The 26,840-nt window shown below is 44.3% G+C and overlaps 1 protein-coding gene across 2 annotated transcripts in view; it reads left to right on the top strand.

Annotated features, from left to right (window-relative positions):
• ATP13A1 (ATPase 13A1) overlaps positions 1–26,840 on the top strand; it is a 63,268-nt gene that overhangs the window by 15,260 nt on the left and 21,168 nt on the right. The window contains exons 3-16 of one of the 2 annotated variants that reach the window (XM_068134042.2): positions 2,404–2,588; positions 7,496–7,568; positions 8,496–8,651; positions 12,732–12,801; positions 13,023–13,129; positions 13,314–13,443; positions 18,122–18,177; positions 18,388–18,514; positions 18,704–18,841; positions 19,048–19,168; positions 19,360–19,517; positions 24,940–25,115; positions 25,516–25,626; positions 25,792–25,917. In XM_068134042.2, the coding sequence (XP_067990143.2) occupies positions 2,404–2,588; positions 7,496–7,568; positions 8,496–8,651; positions 12,732–12,801; positions 13,023–13,129; positions 13,314–13,443; positions 18,122–18,177; positions 18,388–18,514; positions 18,704–18,841; positions 19,048–19,168; positions 19,360–19,517; positions 24,940–25,115; positions 25,516–25,626; positions 25,792–25,917 (1,734 nt within the window). Of the gene's footprint in view, positions 1–2,403; positions 2,589–7,495; positions 7,569–8,495; positions 8,652–12,731; positions 12,802–13,022; positions 13,130–13,313; positions 13,444–18,121; positions 18,178–18,387; positions 18,515–18,703; positions 18,842–19,047; positions 19,169–19,359; positions 19,578–24,939; positions 25,116–25,515; positions 25,627–25,791; positions 25,918–26,840 lie in introns of both variants that reach the window. The other variant, XM_068134041.2, reaches the window with a different exon arrangement.

Raw genomic sequence — 26,840 nt, 5'->3', positions numbered from 1 at the left:
ATAGGAAGGTGGGCACTTAGACACAACCTTATATTAACCCTAGACAGACCACAGATAAACGGGACAACGCTGACTCACACGGGATTTGATGGCAAGGAAAGCGGCAGTCGATGGCTCAGGTGCACCTGGCTCCGGGACAGAATCACGTACGGTGGTGTCCAGCAGATGCGGGGAGGTCGCTCAGCGCTCGTGGGTCGCGACTTTGGTGGAGATGCCGGGGAGGTCGCTCAGCGCTCGGGAGGGTGGCGTCTTGTCCTTCCAAGCTCGGGGCGCATCTGACTCAGCGCTCGCAGGTGGCTTTTCTTCTCCAAGCTGGGTGCGCATCTGACTCAGCGCTCGCAGGTGGCTTTCCTTCTCCAAGCTGGGTGCGCATCTCTCGTCACATCCGGCGCGTGGCCGCGTATATCCGGCGGGGAGTGACACGCCCTCGGCTCGTTAGCTCCGCCTCGGGGAATCGGCACGTTGCTTCTCATTGGGTGCGTGCGGGGGGTTTACCAGGCTCCGCCCTTGACGAGGAGCTGACAAGGAGCCCCTTCGTGGTAACCCCGTGGAGCGCATGGTCTATGGCGCTAATCGAGCCGGTGTGAGGACGCATCCTCCCCCGCTCCGCCGCCATCTCCTCTGTTGTTGTTGTAATTGTTGGGGAAGAAGATGGAAGGAGGTATGGGAAAGGTCCTAAACTCACTACTGATGCCATATAATCACATTCTGGTGCAACGAAGAGTCATAATTAATGGAGACGAGGCCTTAACTGACATAGAATAAGAATAACTAGGAAGATGTCCGAAAGTTGTCTACGTGTGGTGCGGTGGACCTGGGCACGACATTTAATGGGGGAATAAGGGGAAGGTCGGCTCTACTGATTGTTATTTACATGCAATGGGACTAGGGAATGGGGGATTGGGGAAAGTTGGGGAGTATTGGAGAAAATAGGGGAATATTTACAAGCGGATATGGAGGCCAAATTCCATATTCGCAACAATATATATACACACACACACCCCAATCCCGTGAGATACAGAAAAGATACGTGACCATGAGCAGATCATTGATCACGTGACGATCGCCTGCCCAACTCACAATCCCGCGAGTTATTTGGGAAGGATATGCAACATTGTAACAATAAACGGCCCCAAATTATCTCTTCCTGATGCATATATATACACATTATTAAAAGTAATTAATGACTTCGGGCAAAGACCTTTTATTGAAGGACTCACACTCACATATTGAAGGACCTTTTATTGAAGGAGGGGAGAGTGACATGGGTTTAAGCCCTGCTTGAGAGAATGCCACTTCGTTATTTGGGTGGTGTATAGACAACAGACTGCTGCCTTGATCATTGAGGCCCATTTTCACAGGATCTGTGACGCCTATCGGCTCAAACTCCTTTCAACTGTCACTTTGGTCATTTTGCACTGAAGGGAAAACTTGTAGGGAGGAGGGAAAGGCGATTCTGAATATGAAAGCTCTGAAGATGTCATTGACTTCGCATAGCAGGAAGCACAGACATGGCACCTGTATGACTTGAAATTGTGGGTGGTGTCAGGCTACCTGTCCAACCAAAGTGGGGGTGGGGGGGCGAGGGGAATGGAACAGAATGTCACTCACTCATGCACATACGCGCGCGCACACACACACACACACACACACACACACACACACACACACACACACACACACACACACACGAACACGCATATTATATAGACTAGTAGACTACCTGCCCTACGGGTGATCTTGTTCTGAACATGTTCTTCTGACACGTACCTTTATTTGGGCGGTGTATGGGTGATTGACAGCTCCCTCAATCGCTCCCAGAAAAAATAAAATAAAACTGGTTACGTGCATGAAGCAAAAAAAACAAAACATGCCTACTGCTTATAAGGCAAATCATCTCACTGCGCTGGAAAACGTGGGGACAGTTATACTGTACATACTGTAAAGGGTTGTGACATGTAATACCCTCTCCCACCTCGAGGTGGCGATACACGACACATTTACATGGACAATTTGTGTTCTCCCCTCCTCCCCTGCCCCCCCCCCCCCAAGACCACCAGCAAAGATAAAAACACTCATGCACTAATTGGGGTCATTCTGATCCTATGTAGCAAGTCTGGATGTAATTGGGCCAGAACTGTAGGAGGGTAGCGTGACAAACAAGCAAACGCAAAACCAAACAAACACTGGTCCATGAATTATTGTAAGGATAATGCCTAAATTGAGAAAGAGGAAGGGAATGGAGGATGATTGATGTGAGAGAATTGGAGGGGAGAGTGTATGTTTCGAGGGAAGAGAAGGGAAAGTTTGAGGGTGTCACTTTTGCAAACATATTAAATAGATGGTCGTGACAAAAATAGATTTTTTTTTTTCCTCCTGTTTTTTTGACCTTAAACCTTGTAGGATGAAAATGGGAAGGAAGAAATGTACTTCCAGTTCCAGAAGATTAAATACATTGTGGACAGCCAAAGCCATTTTGCACAGGTGTCATTTCCTGTGTCAGAGCCGATGTCCCATTATCAGACGTGGAGGGGGTTTCAGGAGGAAGCTGATGTAGTTGCAGCTACTCGACATTATGAAAATAACAGGTGCGTAACGGGATGGGGATTGTGATGCAATGCAATGTGATGGTCAAGTTGCTTTGGTTCTTGTTTTGATAACACCACAACCCTACTATTTGTACCACTTATTATAGTGTTTAAAACAAACATATTTACATACAAAACGATTTTAATTCTAACTAGATGGTATTCATAGATACTTACCCTGCGCAGTCAACTTGGTGCGAGCCAACTCTTCTGTTTTTGAACGTTTTTTTTCCTTTTCTTTCTTTGATCCAATATGGCTGCCAGATCAAACGAGCAATTACATCATAAATTTATATTCTCTAATATAATTGTTGCATAGATTACGCTCAATAAATTTCATACTCATCAGACTAAACGTTGTCCCTGTCAAATTATGATGTCATAATTATGACAGCAATGACATCATCCTTAACACCTATTCCACATGCGGAGTTCTTTACAATGAGCCACGTTAAAAAAAATTCCATGGAGCAGTTTTGTAGATATAGAGGTGTAACGTTTTTCAGTTTTTCCAAGATGGTGCCTGTACCATGTGACCTATGACATCATAATTATAATGAACATATTAAACCTGGTGTTGGTTTAGCGGCTAGGGTGCCAGCTTAGGATTCCAAGGATCCTGGGTTCGAATCCCGGTCGATCGCTGAATTAACGCCAGGGGGGTTGACTCAGCCTGTCATCCTTCCGAGGTCGGCTAATTGAGTACCAGTTCACTGGTAATTCCCTGTGTGTCGTAAAAGGCGACAAACAGGGTTGGCGGCAGGAAGGGCCCACCGGCCGTAAAAACATTGCTTCAAAAAGGGGACCAACAAAAACAACAACAACCACGGTGCCCGAAAAAGGCCAACCCCCGTGTTGCGGGGAAAATGGCCTCTAAAGGTGGTTATATTCTACAGGAGAAGGAGCTTCTCTGGTGACAATTTAGTGTACATGAGACCAACAGTTGCAGAGAAAAACAAATTCATACTGATCGGATGAAGCGTTATACTTGGCGAATTATGCCATAACGAAGGGACCGATGACATCGTCACTAATGCATCTTATTCCCCATGGGGAGTACTTCACAATGAGCCATGTTTAAATTTTTTCTATTGAGGGGTTTCAGAGATATGGAGGTATGAAGTTTTTCCAAGATGGCGCCTGTTACACATAATCTATGACGTCATAATTGTCATTAAAATATTCTACAGGAGGAGGTGCTCCTATGGTACAAATTTCGTGGCAATCGGACTACCAGATGTACAGGATTTTTTTTTTTTCATACTGATCAGATCAAGCGTTGTACTTGTCGAATTATGACGTCATAATGCAGGCACAGATGATGTAATCATCATCATATCTTATTCCCCATGGTGAGTACTTGACAATGAGCCTTGTTTCAACTTTTTCCATTGAGTGGTTTGGGAGATAGAGGTTTAAAGTTTTTCCAAGATGGCGTCCATACCACGTGACCTATGACATCATTATGAATATAAAAAATTCTACAGGTGGAGGACTGGAGGTGCTCCTATGGCAAAATTTTGTGTCAATCCGACCAACGGTTACCGAGAAAATTAATTTTTAAAATGCAGACACACATGTACACGTATGCCACACATACACACGTACACAACCGAATGTCTTTCGCTTCGCGAGCGCAGGGTAATAATATCCTCTCTCACTAAGGGGTTTTTCTTCCTTGGAAAAACTCCAGGTTAATGTGCATAAATAGCTTATTGTGATGTTTCATGGGGCAACCCTCCCGGAAGTAAAAATATTATAAACGACAAACACTATGATTACCTTTTTAAATGGTTGCTACTGCTGTTTAACACTTAATTGAAAGGGAGGAATCAACATTCTTAAGGCATTGTATGCTTATCACGTACCCCACAGACCAATAGACCAGAACCTGGATCCAATGTAATCTATATACCCCAGAGAGGATAATATCATGACCCTACCTGCCTCTCTATTAGAGAGCGGGTGTATTGTTAAAGGAAATACAAGAAATATCCGTGGATGAGAGGTGGCGGGTTGGTTACGTTTCCTGTCAATACAATTATCAAGCAGAGGCTGTGGATATAACACACATACACTCACACATACGCACATAAGACAGAAGATCGACACAGAAGTATCGGCTTTAATGCAGCACACAGCTGTATACAAGTTTTATTTACAAGTTTAAGTTGCAGGTGGAGGTGGCTGCTACGAGGGTAACAGCAATTGTATCCGTATGGCAGAAGGACATACTACTGTGTTCAAAAAGTATCCGACCTTTATTTTTCATGCGTAAAAAAAAAGAAGCTAGGGAGGCGTTGATTGGTGCACGTATGTAGGCGATCCTAATGCACACGCGTGAATTTTTTCCCACCTGCAGAAGCTGTCATTCGACGGCAGTCCGCCGATGAGTGAGGACATGTAAGTGAGCGCCGTCGGATTTTCGTTTTTGACAAAATGACGGTGTTTTTTGGCCTCGGGGATGTTGGATGCTTCCATTGTGATGACTGCAACTTGGTTTCTGGGTCGTACCCATAAACCCAGGACTCATCGCCAGTGATCACTGTGTTGAGGAAGCTGGGATCGCTGTTCACAGTCTCCAGCATGTCCTGTGCGATCTCCAAATGGAGTTGCTTCTGCTCAATCGTTAGCAGCTTTGGTACGAACTTCGCTGAGATTCTCCTGAAGCCCAAATCCTCCTTCATAATGGAATGAACGGTGTTGAATCTTGCGGATCGTTTCCACTTGGGAATCGCCAAGCTTTACACAAAATTTGATGCAGTAGCGTTGTTCAAGTTTTTCCGTCATTTTGTCAAAAACGAAAATCCGACGGCGCTCACTTACATGTCCTCACTCATCGGCGGTCTGCCGTCGAATGACAGCTTCTGCAGGTGGGAAAAAATTCACGCGTGTGCATTAGGATCGCCTACATACGTGCACCAATCAACGCCTCCCTAGCTTCTTTTTTTTACGCACGAAAAATAAAGGTCGGATACTTTTTGAACACACTACGTATATGCAAGTACTGTATACATAAAATAAATAACAAATGAAAAAATATAAATAAAGCAGTGGATAAAAACAGCCTGCCATTTGCTGATCCCAGTAAGTTCTGTTCTGTACATATTCTCACATTAAATTGTATACATATTATTTATCACGATGTGTACACTTGGGTTAGCACATCCACTCTCCTCTTGGCTGTCTAGCTTGGGTTTGATTCCCGACCCAGCTATAAACTGTCAGCCTGGTGTTTCACAGGCAGGGTAATTCAACAATGTGTGGGCCATCACGCAGTGGACATTAAATGTATGTGCCATCTGCCAGCATTCGTTGGTGTATGTTGAAGATCCCATAGTGTCCTTGAAGAGTAGGCAAGCTCTTGCCGGTACCATCAACAAATTCTAAATTTCCTACCCCAACTATTCGAATATCAGGCCGGACCAGCCAGTTTGTGAAAACTCGAGTCGTTTCCTCCAGCCGACCCCACAATAAAGGTGGGATAATGGTGGCCGTTAAAGAAGAAGAAGATCACGATATGTACACTTAAAAAAAAAAATTGGTCTCTACGGGCCTCTTCTGACTGTCGGCCGAGCACCATTGGAAACCCGGCACTGCACACGGATGCTTCTCCTTTAACCAATAAATGCAAAAATCTTTCATAATTTATATTGTGGCTCCAGAACCAAACATATATATATATATATATATATATCTATCTATCTATCTATCTAATGGCCCTCACCCCTCACAGTCCAAACAACTTCCACTCCAAGACCACCCCACACCTCCCCTCCTCCCAAACATGATTAATAGCACATATCATCATTTCAAACATACCATGTGCATTGTCAAGCCCAAGATATGACCTTCCTATTGGGGTTAAGAAGCACCCAATCCAGATACGGTGTCTCCCTCTGGGAAGTCTTCCTGAATGTTGGGAATGATGGCATTGACTTTTTGATTGCAGACGTCCATCAATTAAATCTCCAAGCTTGTCATGTTCACACGAGGTAATCCCACAATGTTCAATGTCCATTCACTGATTGTAGGGATGATCAGGGAAGTCAGGTATAACCCAAAGAATCTTTTGTTGTGCAGAAGCACACACCTTTAGTGCAGATACATTTCCAAGTATTTCCGGCTTCTTTGAGAAGCTTTTTGAGTCATTTCAGATAACAATCCTTATCTGACACACGAGAAACGTTTGGCCACCACCACCGCCTTGGTGGACTTCTTACCGGGGGGTTCTGCGCATGTGCACCAAGCATTCTGGGGCGGATTGCGTCATTTTGAAGTCGAGTATTGTTTATCTTGGCTATGCTGCCATGTCTATGTTGCTGATAGACAAATCAACCATCTTGATGGTGTACAATATAATGCTGTTAGAGATAGAAGTGGTTATAACTTGACCCCATTTGCACTTCATCACTATATTCTGAAGCACCTTAAACAGAATGCAGTTTCAGTTTGGCATAATGACGTGCAAACATGACGTCCACCAGCGAAGCACTTCCGTCGGAATCAAATGAGTACTTGGTAAATGTGTAACGCAGTAATAGAGCATGCATCGGTCACCTTGGTTACATAAGTATCATCGTTTGTATCTCGTGATGTAATGCGGTGTGGTGAAGGAAGCACGGGCTTATACATAAATGATCACACGATGATCACCATAGGAGAGATCAGTGAACTTTTGCATGAATTTACAGGGACATTGATAGGCGATGGCCAAATCGTCACTGTGCATGATATTTAAGCCTGGGATCCCAGAATTATGAGCTCAGATCTCAGATAGGAATGCCATACAGGCCATTCCATTGCACTGCGGTGTCGTTTCCATAAACCACTCAACCGCAATTATTTTGTCCTTTGCTTATTAACAAGGCGATGAGATTGTGACCTGAACGTCTGTCTGCCTGCAGGGCGGAAATGGTGGTGCCTGAATTCAAAGAGCTATTTAAGGAAAGGGCAACGGCCCCGTTCTTTGTATTCCAGGTACGTTTTCGCAGCTTTTGTTGTTGTTGTTTGCGCATCAGGCAATTTTGGCTTTTATCTTTGGATCATCCCTTTAATAAAAGCTTCCTCAATTTGAATGTGTATGTTTTATTATTTGTGTTTTTTTTCGTTGGAGGAAGTACAGGCCTAAAACCTTTCACCTTATTTTAAACTATCTCATCTATGTCATGTAGAGTAGAAATTGAAAGTTTTATGATAAACAGTCATGGTTTTTTTATTTCCTAAGTGTGACATTGTCCCCCATCCCGACCTGCAATCTCGTGTACTCCCATTAACCCTACGGCCCTCACCCCTCTTAACTGCAATGGAGGGAATGAACAGAAGGTTAATGAGGTTGTGCTAAACACCATTGGAAGTGAGGAGAGTCTGACGTTTTGTGGGTTAACCCTTCATCATAGTAACCCATTTGCTCCGACGAAGGGTTAACAACCGAGACTTCAGCTTCTCCTTGCTTCCCATGACTGTTGGTAAATCTCACTTGTTCTCCTTCTCCACTGACGCAAAGTGATGCAGGCCTTCACGATTAAGACTGGTTCTCCATTACTCTTGTGGCTTACTACGTCCGTCCCTCTCCTCTCTATCCTGTTACATTCATTCTCCCGCGTGTTGCGTCCACCCGTGGCCCCACTGTCATTACATTGCCTTTTGTTCTGGCCATCAACCCGCTCTTTCATGAGCCTCGACTTTGTATCAAAAATCAAATTAAATAGCGCATTTGGTTTTGCCGAATGACAAAAAGTGAGTCATAAATGTATATTCGCTGTTCCTTTTCAAATCCAGTGTGTGGCTTTGTCGTTAAAAATTTGCCTTTCAGATACTATTGATAATATTAATAATTAATACATTTCACGCATTGTGCACTGTGGTGGATTTCTTTCTTTTCTTGTGTTTTGAATCCCCCACCAGGTGTTTTGCGTTGGCCTCTGGTGCCTGGATGAGTATTGGTATTACAGTTTGGTCACTTTGTTCATGCTTGCTGCATTTGAGGCATCGCTGGTGCAACAACAGCTCAGGAATATGGCTGAGATCCGCAAAATGGGGAACAAGCCGCATACCGTGCACGTACGTGATTTGCCTTCTTTGGGGTGTGCGGCAAAGCCGTGAGCAGATAGCGAGACAGTCAAGGTATACATCTTGAAAACAATCCATTTGTAGGTACAGCGAGCTTGTTAATAGGAATAATCTTGTGGATAAAGTTAAGATATTTACCCCAATATTTATTTTTTGCAGTTTTATCAGAATTCCTCTCAAAGACCGTTCGGCCTCTAACAGTCTTTTATTTTTATTTTTATCCTTTTTGTGCAGTGTCAAGCAGCTAAGCAAAATGATGTGGATGTTTCGGACAAAACCCCAAAAAAAATTTCGACGTGCTACCCCATTGCTTTAGCTTTCAATTTTTAATCGGAATCACTTCCTCAAGATACAGTATGGCAGCCATCTTGCATTTCCAAGGCGGCCGCCATGTAAAAACCGATAAATACCAATATCTCGGCTTCCAAGCCACTTAGGCTTTCAATCTTTGTGTCCAAACATACATTTTCTGGGGCAAGGATTGCAATTATTTATTCCATTCAAAATTCCAGCAGATGGATTTTCATAACAGGAACAAAATGTAGATATGCATTATCGAGGAAAACAAGCCTCAACTCCAAAGGCACTCGGTAGAGAGCATACCTCTGCCAGGCTGAACAGTTTATGTTTTGTATCCCACTGATAGGCCGGATCTGAATTCGGACCGAAACCAAAATCTAATTGGCTTGTTTTTGTCACCTAACCAACTCGTCCTCCTTGTTTTGTCATAACTCCTATGTAACCTACATAACTTTGATAACAGGAGCAGGAAATATCGTGTGATATATCGCTTTTCGCCCGATCTCTCAATAGTGAAGAATCACTTAAACAATTAAATAATTCTCGTACCCAAACCATATTCAGATCTTCACCAAAATCGAACCGATTAGTCCTTGTCACACACACAACCTCTCCACCAAGTTTTGTCCAAATCCGTCCACAACTTTTTGAGATATCCTGCTATATGTCGTTTTGGGCCCCATCTCCCAATGGTGAAGAATTACTTAAAAAGTCTAGTAGCCGGATCCGAATCCTGATCTTCACCAAAATCTAATCATTTAATCCTTGTCGCATACGCTAACTCTCTGCCAAATTTCGTCCAAATCCGTCCACAACTTTTTGAGATATCTTGTTCACAGACAGACAGACAGACAGACAGACAGGTGTGAAAACATAACCTCCACCACCGAATTTCATCCACTTTCGGGGCGGAGGTAACAAGGTACGATCTAACATGAAATATCTGACGGGATATTACAGTAACTGTGACCTAAATGGACATGTGGGAAGGAGTATGGATGGTTTTGAGGGAGTTCATGGGCGTTACGGATATGGTGTGAGAAATGGAGAAGGTGAAAGGATTTTGGAATTTGCTGATGGAGCTGATTTGTTGATTTGTAATACTCAGTTCCAGAAAGAGGATAATAAGCTTGTTACATACACGTCAGGTGGGTCGACGACAACCGTCGACTACCTCATGGTGCGTAGGCGAGATAGGGGGCACCTCCGGGACACAAAGGTGATCCCGGGGGAGGAGGCTGTTTCACAGCACCACTTGGTTGTCTGCGACATAAGGGTGAAAGGTGCGAGGAGAGCTCGGCGGGTGAAGTACCAATCGAGAATGAAGTTGTGGAGGTTGAAAGAGGTGACAGTAAGGGAGGCATTAAAAGAGAGGCTGAGTAGGGTAGAGGATGATGTGGTTGAGCTTAAAAGTGGTTGGATGTCAATGAAAGCAAGTCTGTTGGGAGCCGTTGGTGAGGTATGTGGATGGACAAAAGGACCACCGAGGCACTTGGAAACATGGTGGTGGGATGATGAAGTTGGAAAGAGGATTGACGAGAAGAGGAAGAAGTTCAAGGAGTGGCAGAAGGCGAAGGGTACGGGAGCAGAAACAGCAGAGCATGAAAGTTATAATGCAGCCAAGAAGGCTGCAAAGAAAGAGGTAGTGAAGGCGCAGGAGGCATGTACGAAAACGTTCGGAGAACGCTTGGATTCGGAAGAGGGTCAGAGAGCAGTATTCAGGATTGCAAAGCAGAAAGCGAAAGAGAGGTGTGATGTGATTGGGGTGAGTTGCTTGAAGGATGAAGTGGGACAAATCGTTGTGGACCCAGATGGAATTAAAGGAAGATGGAAAAGATATATGGAAATGCTGTTGAATACAGAGAATGAATGGGATGGCAACATAGAGAGTAACCCAGTTTTAGGACCGGCAGAGAAGATAACTGAGAAGGACGTTGAGGAAGCGATAAAAGCAATGAAGAGTAGAAAAGCGGGAGGGCCGACGGGAGTTGTGGGAGATATGTTTAAGGCAGCAGGAAGTTGGGGTGTGAAGAGAATGACAGAGATCTGTAATCTTGTGGTGAAAGAAGGCCGCATTCCAGTGGATTGGGAACTGAGTACCCTCGTCCCTATATACAAGGGGAAAGGTGACCCTCTGGAATGTGGTTCGTACCCAGCGATAAAGTTATTGGAGCATGGAATGAAGGTATTGGAAAGGGTGTTGGAAAGGAGGATAAGGAAGAAAGTGAAGATCGACGAAATGCAGTTTGGATTTATGCCTGGAAGAGGAACGACAGACGCGCTTTTCATTGTGAGGCAGTTGCAGGAGAAGTACATGGAGAAGAGGAAGAAGTTTTTTCTTGGGTTTGTTGATCTGGAGAAAGCATTCGATAGGGTTCCACGCAAAGTATTGACATGCGCATTGAGGAAGTTAGGAATGGAGGAATGGTTGATCAGAGTAGTGATGGCAATGTACAAAAGAGCGCGCACAGCTGTAAGGACAAAGGACGGGAACAGTGGTGAGTTTGAGGTGAAGGTGGGAGTGCATCAGGGGTCGGTACTAAGTCCACTATTATTTGTAGCTGTGATGGAGGTGCTGGCTCAGAACGTAAAGGAGGGTTTACCGTGGGAGTTGTTGTATGCAGATGATCTGGTGTTGATTGCGGAAAGTATGGATGGACTGAAGGAAAAGATGAACAAGTGGAAGGAATGTATGGAGACAAAAGGTCTGAAGGTGAATATCGGAAAGACGAAGGTGATGGCAAGTGGTAAAGCACGTGGTGAGGTGGAAAGAACTGGGAAGTGTCCCTGTGCTGTGTGCAGGAAGGGTGTCGGAGTGAACTCCATTCAATGTACAATGTGCGCTGAGTGGGTTCATCAAAAATGTAGTGGTCTGAGAGGGTCATTAACCAGTGTGGCAGCTACATTCAAATGTAAGGTGTGCACAGAAGGAGCTGCAGATGGAGGAAATGTTGAGTTGGATCTTGGAGACGGCGTGAAGCTGGAAGGTGTGAAAACATTTTGCTACCTCGGAGACATGCTGAATGGAGAAGGTGGATCAGACTCGGCAACGGTTGCTCGAGTGAGATGTGCATGGAAGAGGTTTCGGGAACTGAGTGGTGTGCTGATGAGGAGGGGAGTGTCGTTGAAGCTGAAGGGAAAGGTGTGTGCTGCATGCGTGAGAAGTGTTATGATTTATGGGAGCGAGACATGGGTAATGAACGTAGAGCAGCAACGAAGGCTGGAAAGGGTGGAAATGCGAATGGTTCGATGGATGTGCGGAGTATCGTTGAGAGAGAGGAAGACAAATGATGAATTGCGAAAGATGATGGGAATAGAGCCTGTGATTGATGCTGTGAAGAGAAACAGGTTGAGATGGTTTGGTCATGTGTTGAGGAAGGATGAAAGTGACTGTTTGAGAAGAGTGATGGAAATGAATGTAGAAGGAAGTAGAGGACGGGGAAGACCGAGAAAGACTTGGCTAAAGATGGTGGAAGAAGAAATGCGGGCAAGGGGGTTAACAAGGAGAGATGCAGAAAATAGGGCAAAATGGAGAAGATTGTCATGGGGACCGCAAGGCTAACCCCCGCTCTAGCAGGGAAAATGGCCTTTAAAATGCATGTTGTTGTTTTGTTGTATATTACAGTAACTCCTGGATGAAGATGTAACAGAAAAACACGAGTCTGCATTATTAATTGATTTAAGACTCCACATCCCCCAGGATCAATCAAATATGTGAAATGCCTGCTTGTTGTACGAACAAACGTCACCGATCTATGTGCTGTGTTGTAGGTGTACCGCAACAGAAAATGGAGACCACTTGACAGCATCGAACTGGTTGCTGGTGACGTCATTTCCATCGGTAAAAGCTTCGCTTGAATAGTTCATGCATTTGCTGAACTTTGATAAGTGGTTGGAAAACTCAGAGCTCAGACATTTTTCATGTTTTTAAACTCTGGGAATGCATCTTTTGTTTTGCCTTGTTTTTTCCACCCAATGTCGATGTAAATTATGGCCCACAAGCCTGGTATGCAAACCCTGATTTATGTTTCACCACTCCTGACAAACCCCTGCAATTGATAGGCCGCTCGCCCCAAGAATATCTCGTACCGTGTGACGTCCTTCTTCTCCGTGGCCGGTGCATCGTCGATGAAGCTATGCTAACCGGGGAGTCGGTCCCGCAAATGAAGGTTTGTCGGTGTGATGCTGCCTGTTCAATTAATTTAAAAACAGCAGCGATTGCTTAGCAAAGCCTTGCAATTGGCCTTGCTAATTTTGTCATCCCATTTTCTTTTGCATCATGTCAATATTTTTTGGATGTCCTCCTCCAGTGGTGACTGGTTTGTGTGATTGGCCCCTCTTTTGCTGCCCCAGGAACCCATAGAAGATCTCCCCACAGACAAGTGCCTGGACCTAGAGGCGGATTCACGGCTGCATGTTGTTTTCAGTGGTACCAGAGTGGTGCAGCATACGCCGCCCTCCAAGACCGCAACGGGCCTTCGACGTATGGCTCTCTTTTGACGTAACTTTGGATGAAGAGTCGTGTAACCTCAGGCATAACATTTTTTTATGCGCACACAAAGTGCTCTTTAAATATTTTCAGTATTGTTTTCGCATTTATCCTTTCCACAATGTCTACTCTTGTGATTAATGTTAACATGCATGTGTGGGAAATGACAGGATGCTAACAGAGGTACCTGAATGAGGCAATGCTGCTAACACATCCCATATAATTATTTTTTGCTTGTAATGCAAGGTTACCTGGCTTCGGGAAGCTTTATCGATGAACATTGAGGTTTGTTGGTGTAAGCCTCAGCCTCCCACCTGTTCTTGGGGTGCACACAAATGTTCATTTGTACGAGTGTAGGCTGGACCTGTGTGCGCCTCTGAGAGTGTAGTGCAGGCATCATGGGAGTGTGGAAACTTTATTCTTTGGCTGCTCGAAGGAAATTAATGATGGTTGAGCCACAGGGAGTTTTACAGGTACAATGAGCCCAGCAGGTGCACCAGGCAGTACTATAGATAGGATGAACCTACTGGAGCAGCAGGCATTGTTGTAGGGATAATGACCCGAGTTGGAGACACGTTAATTTTTATATATATTTTTTATACACAGTTGAGGCTCGTGGAAGAGCTAGAACAGGTGTTCCCAAACCCAGGGTCATGGCCTGAACGTGAAAAAACCCAGTTTTTGAAGGGGGTTTCACGTCAAAAGCGTTGACAATTTTTATCGTACGTAGCGGTACTATTTCGTTCATGAGGGGAATGTGATATCAAATAGATCAGGACGCAACAGAACAAAACGAACAGCAGATGGAGAGGGAGAAACACACACTAGGTTTGAGGGACAAAATAGGGAGAGACTTGAAAATAAGGGATGTGAGGAATAATGAGGACTATGGGAGGACACGGGGTGGACAAGATGGATACAGAAGTAACCTCTCAGGAAGGAAAACAGAAAAGTTGGAAAGAGATAGGTTTGAAAAGATCATGGCTTTGTATTGTGGATGATCTGAGATGGTGATGAACAGCTGGAGGGATGAATGAGATTGAAAAGAATGAAGTTGGTTCCACAGGTGGAGGAAAATAACAAACGAATGGAGGTGAGGAGTGATTCTGGATATTGGGAATTTAATTTGAAGGGGGTTTGATGGTAGCCTATGTGTGCTCTGTGGAAACCTGGAAGGGGTGGGGGGAAAAGCACGGAAAGTGCACAGACCACCGACCTGTCTGCGATGTTAAATTAAAAGTCTAGAGACCCAGCTTCATCACGGGAGCTTCCAGCGATTTTGAAGGCATGGGCTTCCACCGAATCAAGCTGAGCAAGGTGTGAGGCAGGGGCTCCAGCCCATAGGGGAGAGCAGTACTCCATCAAGCTGTGGATGAAGACCTTGTCGGTGGACAGAAGTTCAGGTGTTCCAAGGAAGGACTTCACTTGACTGAAGATGCTCAGTTGGCAACTGGCTTTGTAGGCCAACTCTGAAACGTGTGGTTTGCCGAAGAAAGATTATTTCTGAGAGTCAGATGCAAGAGTTTGAGTGACTGAACCTCTTCAAGAAGGTTGTTGAGAAAGTAAACGGGAGGGTTTTCCAGATGGCCTTTGGTTGGGTTTGCTTTCCAGGAGGAGAAGGCCAGTTGTTTCAATGCAACCGCCTTACCACAGGATTCAGTGTACCATGGGGGTTATGGGTATGATAACTGAAGATCTATACACAAAGAATTAAGTTAAGCACCCCCCCCGTTTTTTCACAACCTCGCACATTACAAGTTTGTTGTCGTCAAAACAGTGTAATATACCCATGATATTGCTATATTTTCTGGAGAAGTGATATTATGGTCACATAAAAACATAACAATCATGCCGTTTTCAATATTTTATTCTGAATAATTTAAGGTGAAATTTTTTGGGAATTTTAGGCATATTTTCACCTCAATTTAAGTATGGAGCTATAGGTCCATCACGGACAGTGTGGATGACGTTTATGTTTTCTAACGTACAGTCATTGTTCTGAGAAGACCTCTAGCGATCTTTGCGTCAATAACGTGTGTAGGACCCACGTGATCGGATCACTGACTCAACCCTACGTCTCATAGACCCTGTAAGCCGTCGTATGCGTTGCTGTGGCAGGTTATTGTCATACCAATCATTATTTGATCTCACATACCTTAGAATATATGCCAATGTATACATATACACAAAGAATATATATTAGGGGGTGCTTACCTTAATTCGTTGTGTAGGGGTGCTTAACTTAATTCTTTGTGTATATAAGGCCTTCATCTGCAGCTTGATGGAGTACTTGCTGCTCTCCCATCTGGGCTTGCGCCTTTGCATCACACCTTTCTCAGCCCGACGCTGTGGAAACCAAGGCCTTCAAGATTATTGGAATGTACTGCGACAAAGCTGAGTCTATGGGCATATAATTTTCCCATCGCAAACAGGGTGGTGGTCGGTTTCTTCTGCCACCTCCATTCTGGTCTTGCACCCTCTGCTCTCTCCATGCTTTGCCTCCTCCTCCAGGTTTCTGTGGGGAGTACAAGGTCCAAAATCAACACCCTTCTGGTGAAATTCCCAAAATCCAGAATCATTTCTCACCTCCACACATTTGTTCCTTCTTTTTTTTTTTCCTGGCCGTGGAACGAACTTTCACATTCTCTTCAATGTCATTGTTCACTCCTCGTCTTCAGGCCAGCGGTTTTACACCATCTCAGATCATGCCTCATCCAAAGCCATGATCTTTTATACCCCCATAGCTACCCTCCCCCCCAACCTCAAGCCCACCTCCTTCCAAATTTCCAGTTATTCCTTCCTGTGAGTTTGCTTCTGTATGCATCTTGTCCACCCCATGCATCCTCCTCTACCCATAATTCCTCCCCACACCCATTATTTGTCCAAGTTTCCCTCTCTTTGATACTGCTGTTGGTGTCTCGCCCTCTCTCTACTGTTTTTGTGTGGTTGCGTCTTGATCCGTTCACCACACTAGTTCTTCCACGAGCCTTGACCTCGTATACAAAAATACAGAACAGACAATGGGATGAATCCGTACATAAAGGAGAACATTTTTCCATGGAATAATTCCCAGGCTGAGTTAATGTAAAGGGCGGTAGACATAGGAGACTCGTGTTTGCCAGCACTGAAGCTGTTCTCTGAAAATAGCTTGAATGATGTTGACCCACACCAGCACATCATCAGATGAACCAATTGGAGCAGAGGAAGAATATAGGTACTACGACCAAATGATCCTGGTGTTATAGGTATTATAAGCCGAGTGGGAGCCACATGCAGTATTGTAGATACAAGGAGCTTAGCAGGTGCAGCAGGTAGTGTTGTAGGTCGGATGAACCTACGGGAGTAGTCGGCAGTGTTATCTGTAAGGTGACCCGAATGGGAGTAGCGGGTAGTGTAATAATAACGGTGACTTTGGTCTTCTGGTCTTGCATCCTCTTGCAAAGCCAGTGTTATAAGTACTAGGGCATGCCCGTACTATATATATATCTAAAATTATATCCCCCCCCTCTATTTACATGAAATGGTTTGGTCCATTCGCAAAGCCAAAGCGAACGGCTTGCGAGTACGGTGACAATCCCCCCCCCTCTATTTACATGAAATGGTTTGGTCCAAAGCGAACGGCTTGCGAGTACGGTGACAATCCCCCCCCCTCTATTTACATGAAATGGTTTGGTCCAAAGCGAACGGCTTGCGAGTACGGTGACAATCCCCCCCCTCTATTTACATGGAATGGTTTGGTCCAAAGCGAACGGCTTGCGAGTACGGTGACAATCCCCCCCCTCTATTTACATGAAATGGTTTGGTCCAAAGCGAACGGCTTGCGGAGTTTGGTAAAGAAATCGCCATAGCGTGCACAAACGCGCAGGAAAGCGAAAGAATCGCAAATTAGTTTTAATTAGTTTTAAAACATAGTTTAACGCCAACATAGTTTGCCAACGTGAAATAAATGAATACGCTCTCAAATGTGCCGTCCGAGGCAGAGTCTGTTCGGCACGTTCGGCACACGTGATAACTCGCTGCTCTCTGATTGGTTGAATCGTTTTTTGGACATAGCTCGGTAACTACTTGTCCGATTAATATGAAACCTTGAAAAGGCACATCCTCGGGTCCCCAGCAATATACCTGGCAAGTTTCAAGTATATCGGACCCGTGGTTGTCGAGAAACAGCGGTCACAGACAAACACACAGACATACACACATACACACACACAGAGATTACTGGAATTATAGATAGATGATTCATCAGACATTCTCTATGTATGAGAACATGTTGTAAAGTAATGCCTCCTAATTATTTTCGACAAAACGGGTAAAGATATTCTCTTCAATGTCATTGTTCACTCCTCGTCTTCTAGCTAGCTGTTTTACACCATCTCAGATCATGCCACATCCAAAACCATGATCTTTTATACCCCGAAAGCCCCCATAGCAAGGTTCACTCTGTCAGCGCAATTCTGTATTGCTTTTTTCCCATCTGAGCTGCTGTAACTGACCAGGCTGGACGTTTCACTCATTCAAAAGGCCAAGTGGATCAAGTTGCAGATAATGTGATTTGATTGCATTAAACTGCCATCCAGCCTGTCGGACAGTGTTGTTCTGCCAATGGTACCTTTGGTTTATATAAGTGTTGGTCCTCTCTCCCCACATCCCGACCGCCAAATTGCGTTTGCAGCCTCGGATGGTGGGTGTGTGGCGTACGTGTTGCGGACTGGCTTCAACACATCTCAGGTTTGTGAAGATCTGTGCCAGATCATCAATTGTGGGACATTTTTGGAGCAACAGTTTCATTATTATTCATCACACTCGAATTGATTACCTTCAGCATGGAGACATCCTGATTTTTTTTTTCAATCTCAACCCATTTGCAGTGTTGTAGTGTTTGTTCCCTCGTGTAGCGGTTCAACGTTTTCTTTCAATCTCTGTTGGTGCTGTGCGAAGGGAAAACTTCTGCGGACCATTCTGTTTGGTGTGAAGCGCGTGACGGCGAATAATTTGGAAACTTTCATCTTCATCCTTTTCCTGCTCGTCTTTGCTGTTGCTGCAGCTGTTTACGTCTGGGTTGAAGGTCAGATACAGTGTGAAGGAAAGGCTGTTGGGGACGGCTACTGGTTACTTCCTGAGTGTTTGTTAACATTGCTTTATTAACATGGTAACTGTTTTGGATTAGTTTATCGACTTGTGCTATTGATTGTTGCATTACTGATTCATGGCTGGAGGAAAAAAAAAAATCCCCCCATTTTGTCTTTGGGCCCAGGTACGAAAGACCCGAATCGGAACCGCTACAAGCTCTTCTTGGAGTGCGCACTCATCCTCACATCTGTGATTCCTCCTGAACTGCCGATCGAACTTTCCATCGCTGTCAATACTTCACTCATCTCCCTTGCCAAGCTCAGTAAGCCATCCTTATTCAACAATGACCTTGTGATCTGATTCTGTCGCCTGATAATTACCACAGGCCCTGGCTGTCGTTCCAAGGGAATTCCACTGGAGTTTAAGTTGCAGTATGATGAAATGACGTTTGATGTTAAAGTAAGCTCCATTGGGATTGATAATTAATCGCCGTTGCACACGTCTCCCACCGCACCCCACTCCATTCAGTGATCACCTGCACCGAGCCGTTCCGCATCCCATTTGCCGGCAAGGTGGAAATGTGCTGTTTTGACAAGACAGGAACCCTTACCAGCGACAGCCTCGTTGTTCGTGGAATCGCTGGCCTGACGTAAGGCTCACCAATGTCAATATCACAAACTTGATGTGCCAACCTCGCTAAGGTAGCCGTTATTTGCTCAGAACAAAAAGGTTGCTATGGCAATGCAAATTGCTTGTAAGTTGTTCGGCCTGGAATACGAGTGTATTCTGCTTTCCTACCATATCAATCCATTTCTTTCCCCATACCATCCGTGTTCTCAGGGACAACGAAGAGTTGACGCCGTTATCGTCGAGTCCTCTGCAGACACATTGGGTTCTGGCGACCTGCCACTCTCTGGCACAGCTCGACGATGGAACATTGGTCGGCGATCCCCTGGAAAAGGCCCTGCTAGCCGCTGCTGATTGGAACCTAACACGCGGTTTGTTGCTCTTCCATCCGACTTGGATTTTGCTGCTGAACCTTTCAGGAGTTGAAGAAGGTGTAGAATCAAGTTTTGAGCCCTTTGTTGGAATGCCACTACATCACTGTTTTTACTTTTCCTTTTTAACAGTGATCCGAGGCTCATGGAGTAGCTTGCACGCTAATCTCATGCAGGGCAAGGAAGTTGTAAGACAATGGACAAATCAACGTTCTGTATGGGATTACAAGCCTGGGAGCTTGGCATCATGAGCATGTGCTCAAGATGCGATCTGAAACAGGCAAACCTGGATGTGCACCTCCTTATCTTTACTTTCCCTGCCTCGCTCTGTCATTGCATCGTCTGTCTCATGGCTTCGTCTGGCCCATGGCTTCTTAATTATTATTTTATTACACCGACCAGTTTTTAACGTTTCGTTTGTTTGATTTATTTATTTATTTATTATCTCTGCCACTGAAGGTGGATGGAGGTTATGTTTTCAGCCCTGTCTGTCTGCTTGTCTGTCTGGGAGTAGGATATCTCAAAAAGTTATGGCCCGATTTGGATGAAACTTGGTGTTCAAGTTGGGTGTGTAACACGGATGAATTGATCTGATTTTGGTGAACATACATATTCGGATATGGATACTAGAATATTTTAAAGTGATTCTTCACTTGAGAGATGGGGCCAGAAACGATATCTAGTATGATTTAGTATCTCAAAAAGTTATGGACGGATTCGGACGGAACTTGGTGGATGACTTCTACTATTTCCAAAAGGACGGTAGTTATTTTGGATATTAGGATGGTAGTCGGGAGGGTTTGAACGATCACCCATCTTTAAAATAGGCAGTATTAATGCATGTTTCCAGGAAAGAGGAAAATATTGGGTTTTTAAACACAAACCAAACAAACGAGCAAGCACGGGAGCAGGTTCTGAGGCACATTCCTTCAAGACGCGAGGAGGAATGCCGTCTTGTCCGTATGCCTTGCTCGTGCCCAGAGAGAGGAGTACTTTTTCACTGCATGAAAAGAGATTCTCAGGAGGGGTATAGGATTGGAAAGGGGTGCATCAGAGGGAGATGGAATTTTGGAGGCATCTATTGTGGAATTGGAGGAGAAAAGAGAACAAAAAAGAGTTGCTTTATCAGTCGGAGAGACAGCGATAGTATCATCAGAACGGAAAAGCTAAAGAAAGGTAGAGTGACAGAAGTTGTTGGAGATACTTTTAGCCAAGGAGCAGAAAGATCCATTAGTGGAAGACGATGAGAGGTTGTCACATTTCTCTTGGATAAAGGAATGCTTTGCCTCACGAATAACATGTTTGCAATGATTTCTAGCAGATATGAATGTTGAATGCGAGTCAGAGGAAGAAGAGTTTTTCATGTCCGATATGGCGCATCTCTTGCACGAATGGCCACAGAGCAGGAATTATTGAACCAAGAGTTGGTAGGAGAGATGTACTTGAAAGAGAAGGGGATATAAGCCTCCATTCCTGCAAAATAATCTCGGCTATAGGTTCAGATGAGATAGAGACAGCACCCGAGGAGAGGCAGTAGTCTTTCCAGGGAAAATCATAAAAGTAGTTTTGTAAACCAGTCCAGTCAGCGCTATTGAAATGCCAATACTGGCGTTTAGTCGGAGCAATCGGAGGAGGAGTGGTGGTAAGTAAAGTGATGTGCACAAGATTGTGGTCAGAAGAACCAATTGGAGGTGAAATTGTGTAGCTGTAACGCAACGGATTGGAGGTGAAGAAAAAATCCAAAGTATTGGAAGAGTGGTCATGACGATCTGGGATATGGGTGGAGTGGGTGATAATTTGTTCCAAATCATTTAAAATGGAAAATGTAAGAGATTCAACTCCCCCAACATCCGTGTGGGATGATTTCAACCACTCCCTGTGGTGTACATTGAAGTCTCCTAAATAGAGGAATTCTGCTTGAGGGTGTTCAGATGTCATGGTCTCATGGCAGGAATTAAGATAGTGTTACGGATTCGTCACTTCCGTTGTTGTGGTTTTCATCCACTGTAAACATTTTTGATTCCAGGTACTATTATTGTTTTCAAAAGGTTTATTGTTTATGAACTGTTTTCAAAAGGTGAAAAAGTTAGAGTTAAAAGAAACCGGAAACCGGATCGGGAACCGGACGACGAAGAGGAAGAGGAGGAAAAGAAGGCGGAGCGAGTGAGTCGGACAAGAAGCCTCGTTGCTTCGAGGTCTGGAGCGAACGATTGGCGAACGAGAGTCACGAGTGAACTTTGGGTTTCCCAGGAAAGGGATTCCTGCGACAGAGTTGTTATCGCTGTGACAGATCAACCTGCGTGTCAGGTTTTGCGGTCGATTCCGAGGAGAATCATCGTAGTGCCGTTACGCCTCGAGAACGGGCCGTCGGCCATTTTTCCTCGCGCGCTTTGCGCTTCGCTCAAGGTTTTTCATCTCGCTTCCACCATTTTCACCACATTCAGACTTTAATCTGGTGTGTGTGTGTGCAACGAGGCTTTTAAATGGGAAATCTGCGGTTCGACGAGTGGGAGCCGTGGGACGTCCAATGTCGTCCATACCCGAGGGTGTGATTTCCCAGTCGCCTTGAGGGCGCCTTTACGCAGCTTTGGCAGCGTGACTGTGACTGTCATCTGAACGGGATTCTAGTCTCGATACGACATCGTACGGACGATCACTGGAGTGGATCGACTTTGGCTTGATGCCGGAATACGACTTTGGCTTGATGCCAGAATATGACTTTGGCTTGATGCCGGAATACGACTTTGGCTTGATGCCGGAATAGAGACATTGGGAATCTTCTTCTTTTCGCTCACTTGGAGCACAGTGAGTTATATTGTACAATATAACACAGTTCGTACAATATAACACAGTGAGTTATATTGTATGAACCTGATGGTACCATCATAGGAAATATATATTGGTTGTACAATTGATTACTATTGTTATTGTACTGTTATTCTTGTGTGATCTTAATACAATACTTGTTTGTTGGTAACAATTGGTGTGGTTTCACCATTGATCTTTGACATACAGAATAACACATCTTTCTGCCGTGACTCCTCACGGGGCTCAGAGGTACACCGTGACCGGGGTTTGGGGAGGAGCACGTAACAATAGTCAAAGAAAGCTGTGAAGTTTGTAGAGTTGGGAGAGCAGTAAGTGAAACAGAGAAAAACCGTGATGGTCGGGAGACAAATCTTAAGCCAGATGAAATCAAAGTTTGAAGTTTCAAGGTCCACAAGGCGTACAGCAGGCATGTTGATGTTGGAGTAGACACAGTCTCCTCCTTTGAAGCGGAATCTTGAGTGAAGGTTGTAGTTTGAAATGTCAAAGGAGTTAAGAAGAACGTCGTGTGACAATTGGGTCTCTGAGAAAAGCAATATATTAGGAGAGTAACTTGCAAGATGATATTCAACAGAGGAAAGATTTGAAGAAAGACCACGAATGTTGGTGAAATGAATTGAAAAAGAGTCATGTTCATTCAACAGGCAAGGGTCTTGGGAGGGACCGATACTACTACTGCCTGAGCCCCCCCCTCTCGTTGGCAGCAGGGACAGGCACGTCACCGGAGATTCTTCGCACCCCATAATGCCGGGAACTAGGGGCCATTAATTTTTCGGAATTTATCATATTTAATTGGAGGTTTCTGAGGAAATGAGAGGAAAGAGAAATAAAAGAGAATATAAAGGTGAGGAGTGAAAATTATGATGAAACGTGTATGGTGAAATGTGTATGGTGAAACGTGTATGATGAAACGTGTATGATGAAACGTGTATGATGAAACGTGTATGATGAAACGTGTATGATGAAACGTGTATGATGAAACGTGTATGATGAAACGTGTATGATGAAACGTGTATGATGAAACGTGTATGATGAAACGTGTATGATGAAACGTGTATGATGAAACGTGTATGATGAAACATGTATGATGTTTGTTTGTAAGAAAGAGAGATTGAAGCTAGCTATAGTTTGAGTGAGACAGAAAGTAAGACCAGCAATCCTGAGACTGAGAGTGTAAGATGGTTCCGGGCACCACTTTAACGCTCCTAAGTCAGAACGGTAGTACAACCCTGGGCGGTTGCTGTCGACAACCTACTACCGAAAAAATATGGTTATATAGTTTGGATAATTCCAACTGCACCCCCTCCTCTCCCAAAAGGAACAAAATGCCAGGATGGGTGGAATTTTGTTTCTTGAAAACTTGATGGAATCAAACAAAACTTGCACAGGCACGACTTCAGGGTGCCCTCATTAGTCTCTGAAAGTTTCCTAGGTCAAATCCCTTTGGAGGAATAGATGAAGCATATGACCTACATGCATACAACATACTTTCCCTCTATTATATACCGTTCTAGCAAATACAACCCATCGCTTCACTGATGGGAATATTAAGAGAGGGGGGAGAGGGAAAGATGGGGAGTGAGGAGAGAGAGAGAGAGATGGGTGTGAGGGGAGGGAGGGATGGTCCCATCTGCCGACATTAGTACAGGATTGAACGATATGGGGTACATTAAAACAGCATGTTCAAACAGGATAACAATACCATCCGTTGCTTTCAGGCATCACGTACCATTTTTAAACGTGAATTATAACATGGGCTTCCCTTGAGGCATGCAACTCAAACTGCGGCTGCCACCAGGTGTACCAGCTGTGGAACTCGAAATCTCCTAGGTGAAGGTTAAATTTAAAACTTTTGTCAAATTTAACTAAAACAAAGGAACACATGTTTATATATGTACTTTGTATACTTTATCACCTTAGCATTGCCTATTTTCAAAATGACAACCAATGTTAAAAAAAAAAAGAAAAGAAAAAAGAAAAGAGTCAATCGCACCACTGTCGACTCTATCACCATGGCTTACAAACATCGGCTGATAAGGAATGGCTGGCTTGGCAAGCGATTAGCTATGTATACAGCGATTCGTAGGTATGAAGCTCTATCGTACAGAAACCGTTACGACCTGTTCCCAGGCAAAGCATTTTTTATTAGGCCGAAACAAAATGGCGGATTAAGACCCCTGCGAGGTGAACGTTGGCTGATCAAGGGTAAGCCTGTTTTTGGTTTCAATCTAATGAGCCAGTTAATTATCTTCAAAAGGGGTGCTTAACTTTACCCAAATACCCAGTTTTCATTCCTGCACTCCCTTGAAGTTCCCTTAGTATGCATGCAAAGTTTGGGGCAGCTAATTTTCATGGTTTTGGAGTTATGGAGGAGACACACACATGGACACACATTGAATTGAATGGATACAACCAAAAGGGATATAAATATTGAAAAGTCTGAACTGAGCCTTTATCCATAAATTCCGTATTCATGCTTGTTTTTCTCATTTCCATAACCTGCGCATAATGAGCTCGCCCAAATGATGGACCAGCTCGGTTCATATTTGGCCCTATTTCACATCCATTATCTGTTGTTTGGGTGTGTGCATACCAGGTGATGTAGCCATTCCACGTGCCCTCCGCACTCCACCCCTGCGCATACACAGCCGTTTCCATTTCGCGAGTGCTCTGCAGCGCATGTCGGTGATATCCTCTTATGAGGTGCCCGGTACCACTCGCATTACGCATCTCGCCACCATCAAGGGTGCACCTGAAACCCTTCGCCCAATGGTGAGTGATTGGGGATGGAAACCTGTTGAGAATTGTCTAAGGCGACTCTCACGACTTTGTTTCCATCTCACCGCTCTGTGAATAGTATTTGCTTACCTTGCATGCCATCTTACCTGCAACAGTAACCATTTCAGCTGAACTTATTCCTTTAATTACAGACAATTCTGAATGTTTTATTGATTTTTTTTATGGACACCTAAATTTTTATTTGGTTATTTTCCCACCTGGAGAGGCAACACTATATACGGTCGACCGGGCTGGGCAAAGTTGCACGATACTGGCTCAGCTGGCCACTCATTTCTGTTCTTGCACAAATGAAATCGAATTTTATTCGCAGTTTATATGCTTTCTTGATTTTGTAATTCTGTATACTTGTCTGCTTGACCTCGTTCAAACCTAGTTTACAAAGCTACCACTACATTATGATCGCGTGCATGAGGCAATGTCTCAACAAGGTGCACGTGTCCTGGCACTCGGTTACCGTGAGCTTGGGCCGCTCTCTCACCATCAGGTCAGTTCCCTTTCTGCTCGATTGGGGATCCTTTTGGTTATCGAGTGGGACGTGGTTTTGCTTCCGCTGTTTCAGGTTGCCTTGATGTACAGCTGTATATTTATAAAATTTCAACTTGGCGATCAAAACTGAAATTGTGTGTTCTCGCCCATTCACTCTTCATAGGCACGTGATATGAGCCGTGACGAGGTTGAGAGAGACCTTTCCTTTGCTGGGTTTGCCGTCGTTTCGTGCCCGCTCAAGATGGACTCACGTGCAGTGATCGACGAGATCAGGCAGGCTTCGCACCGGGTATGAGCTTTCCCTTCTGGTGCTTGGTCTTATCTGGGAACAAGTGAACACCTTGATCAGGGTGACTTAATGTTGCAAAAAAGCAACAACTGTGCACTCAAATTTCATTCCTTGATTTGCATTTCCTAAAAACAAAACAAAACTAGATGGTATTCATATAATACTTATCCCACGCAGTCAACTTGGTGCGAGCCAACTCTTTTGTTTTGGAAGGGTTTTTTTTTTCTTTTTCTTTGATCCAATATGGCTGCCAGACCATGTGAGCGATGACATCATAAATTTACATTCTCTTATATAATTGTTCCGCATAACGCGCTCAATAAATTTCAAACTGATCGGACGTCATAATTAAGGCACCAATGACATCGTCATTAACATATCCTATTCCCCATGGGGAGTACTTGACAACGAGACATGTTTCAATTTCTTTCCATGGAGTGGTTTCGGAGGTATAGTGGTGCAAAGTTTTTCCAAGATGGTGCATGTACCACGTGACCTATGACGTCATAATTATCATTAAAAATTATATAGGAGGAGGAGCTCCTATGGTGAAAATTGTGTCCATCGGACTAAGTTGCAGAGGAAAGAAAATTCATACTGATTGGATCAAGCATTATACTTGTCGAATTATGACGTCATAATGAAGGCACCGCTGACATCGTCGTTAACGTATCTTATTCCCCATGGGGAGTACTTGACGAGACATGTTTCAATTTCTTTCCATGGAGTGGTTTTGGAGATAGAGGTGCAAATTTTTTCCAAGATAGCGCTCTTACCACCTAACATATGACGTCATAATTATCACTAAAAATTCTACAGGCGGAGGCGCTGCTATGGTAAAATTCCGTGTCAATCGGACTAACGGTTGCCGAGAAAATTAGTTTTAAAAATACAGACACGCACGTGTATATGCCGCACGTACC

This window comes from Myxine glutinosa, chromosome 13, assembly GCF_964187855.1.
Source record: "Myxine glutinosa chromosome 13, kmMyxGlut1.1, whole genome shotgun sequence".
In the NCBI taxonomy this organism is placed as follows: Eukaryota; Metazoa; Chordata; class Myxini; order Myxiniformes; family Myxinidae; genus Myxine; species Myxine glutinosa.
The sequence above is the reverse complement of the archived record's forward strand: the minus strand, read 5'-3'. Positions and strand labels throughout refer to the sequence as shown.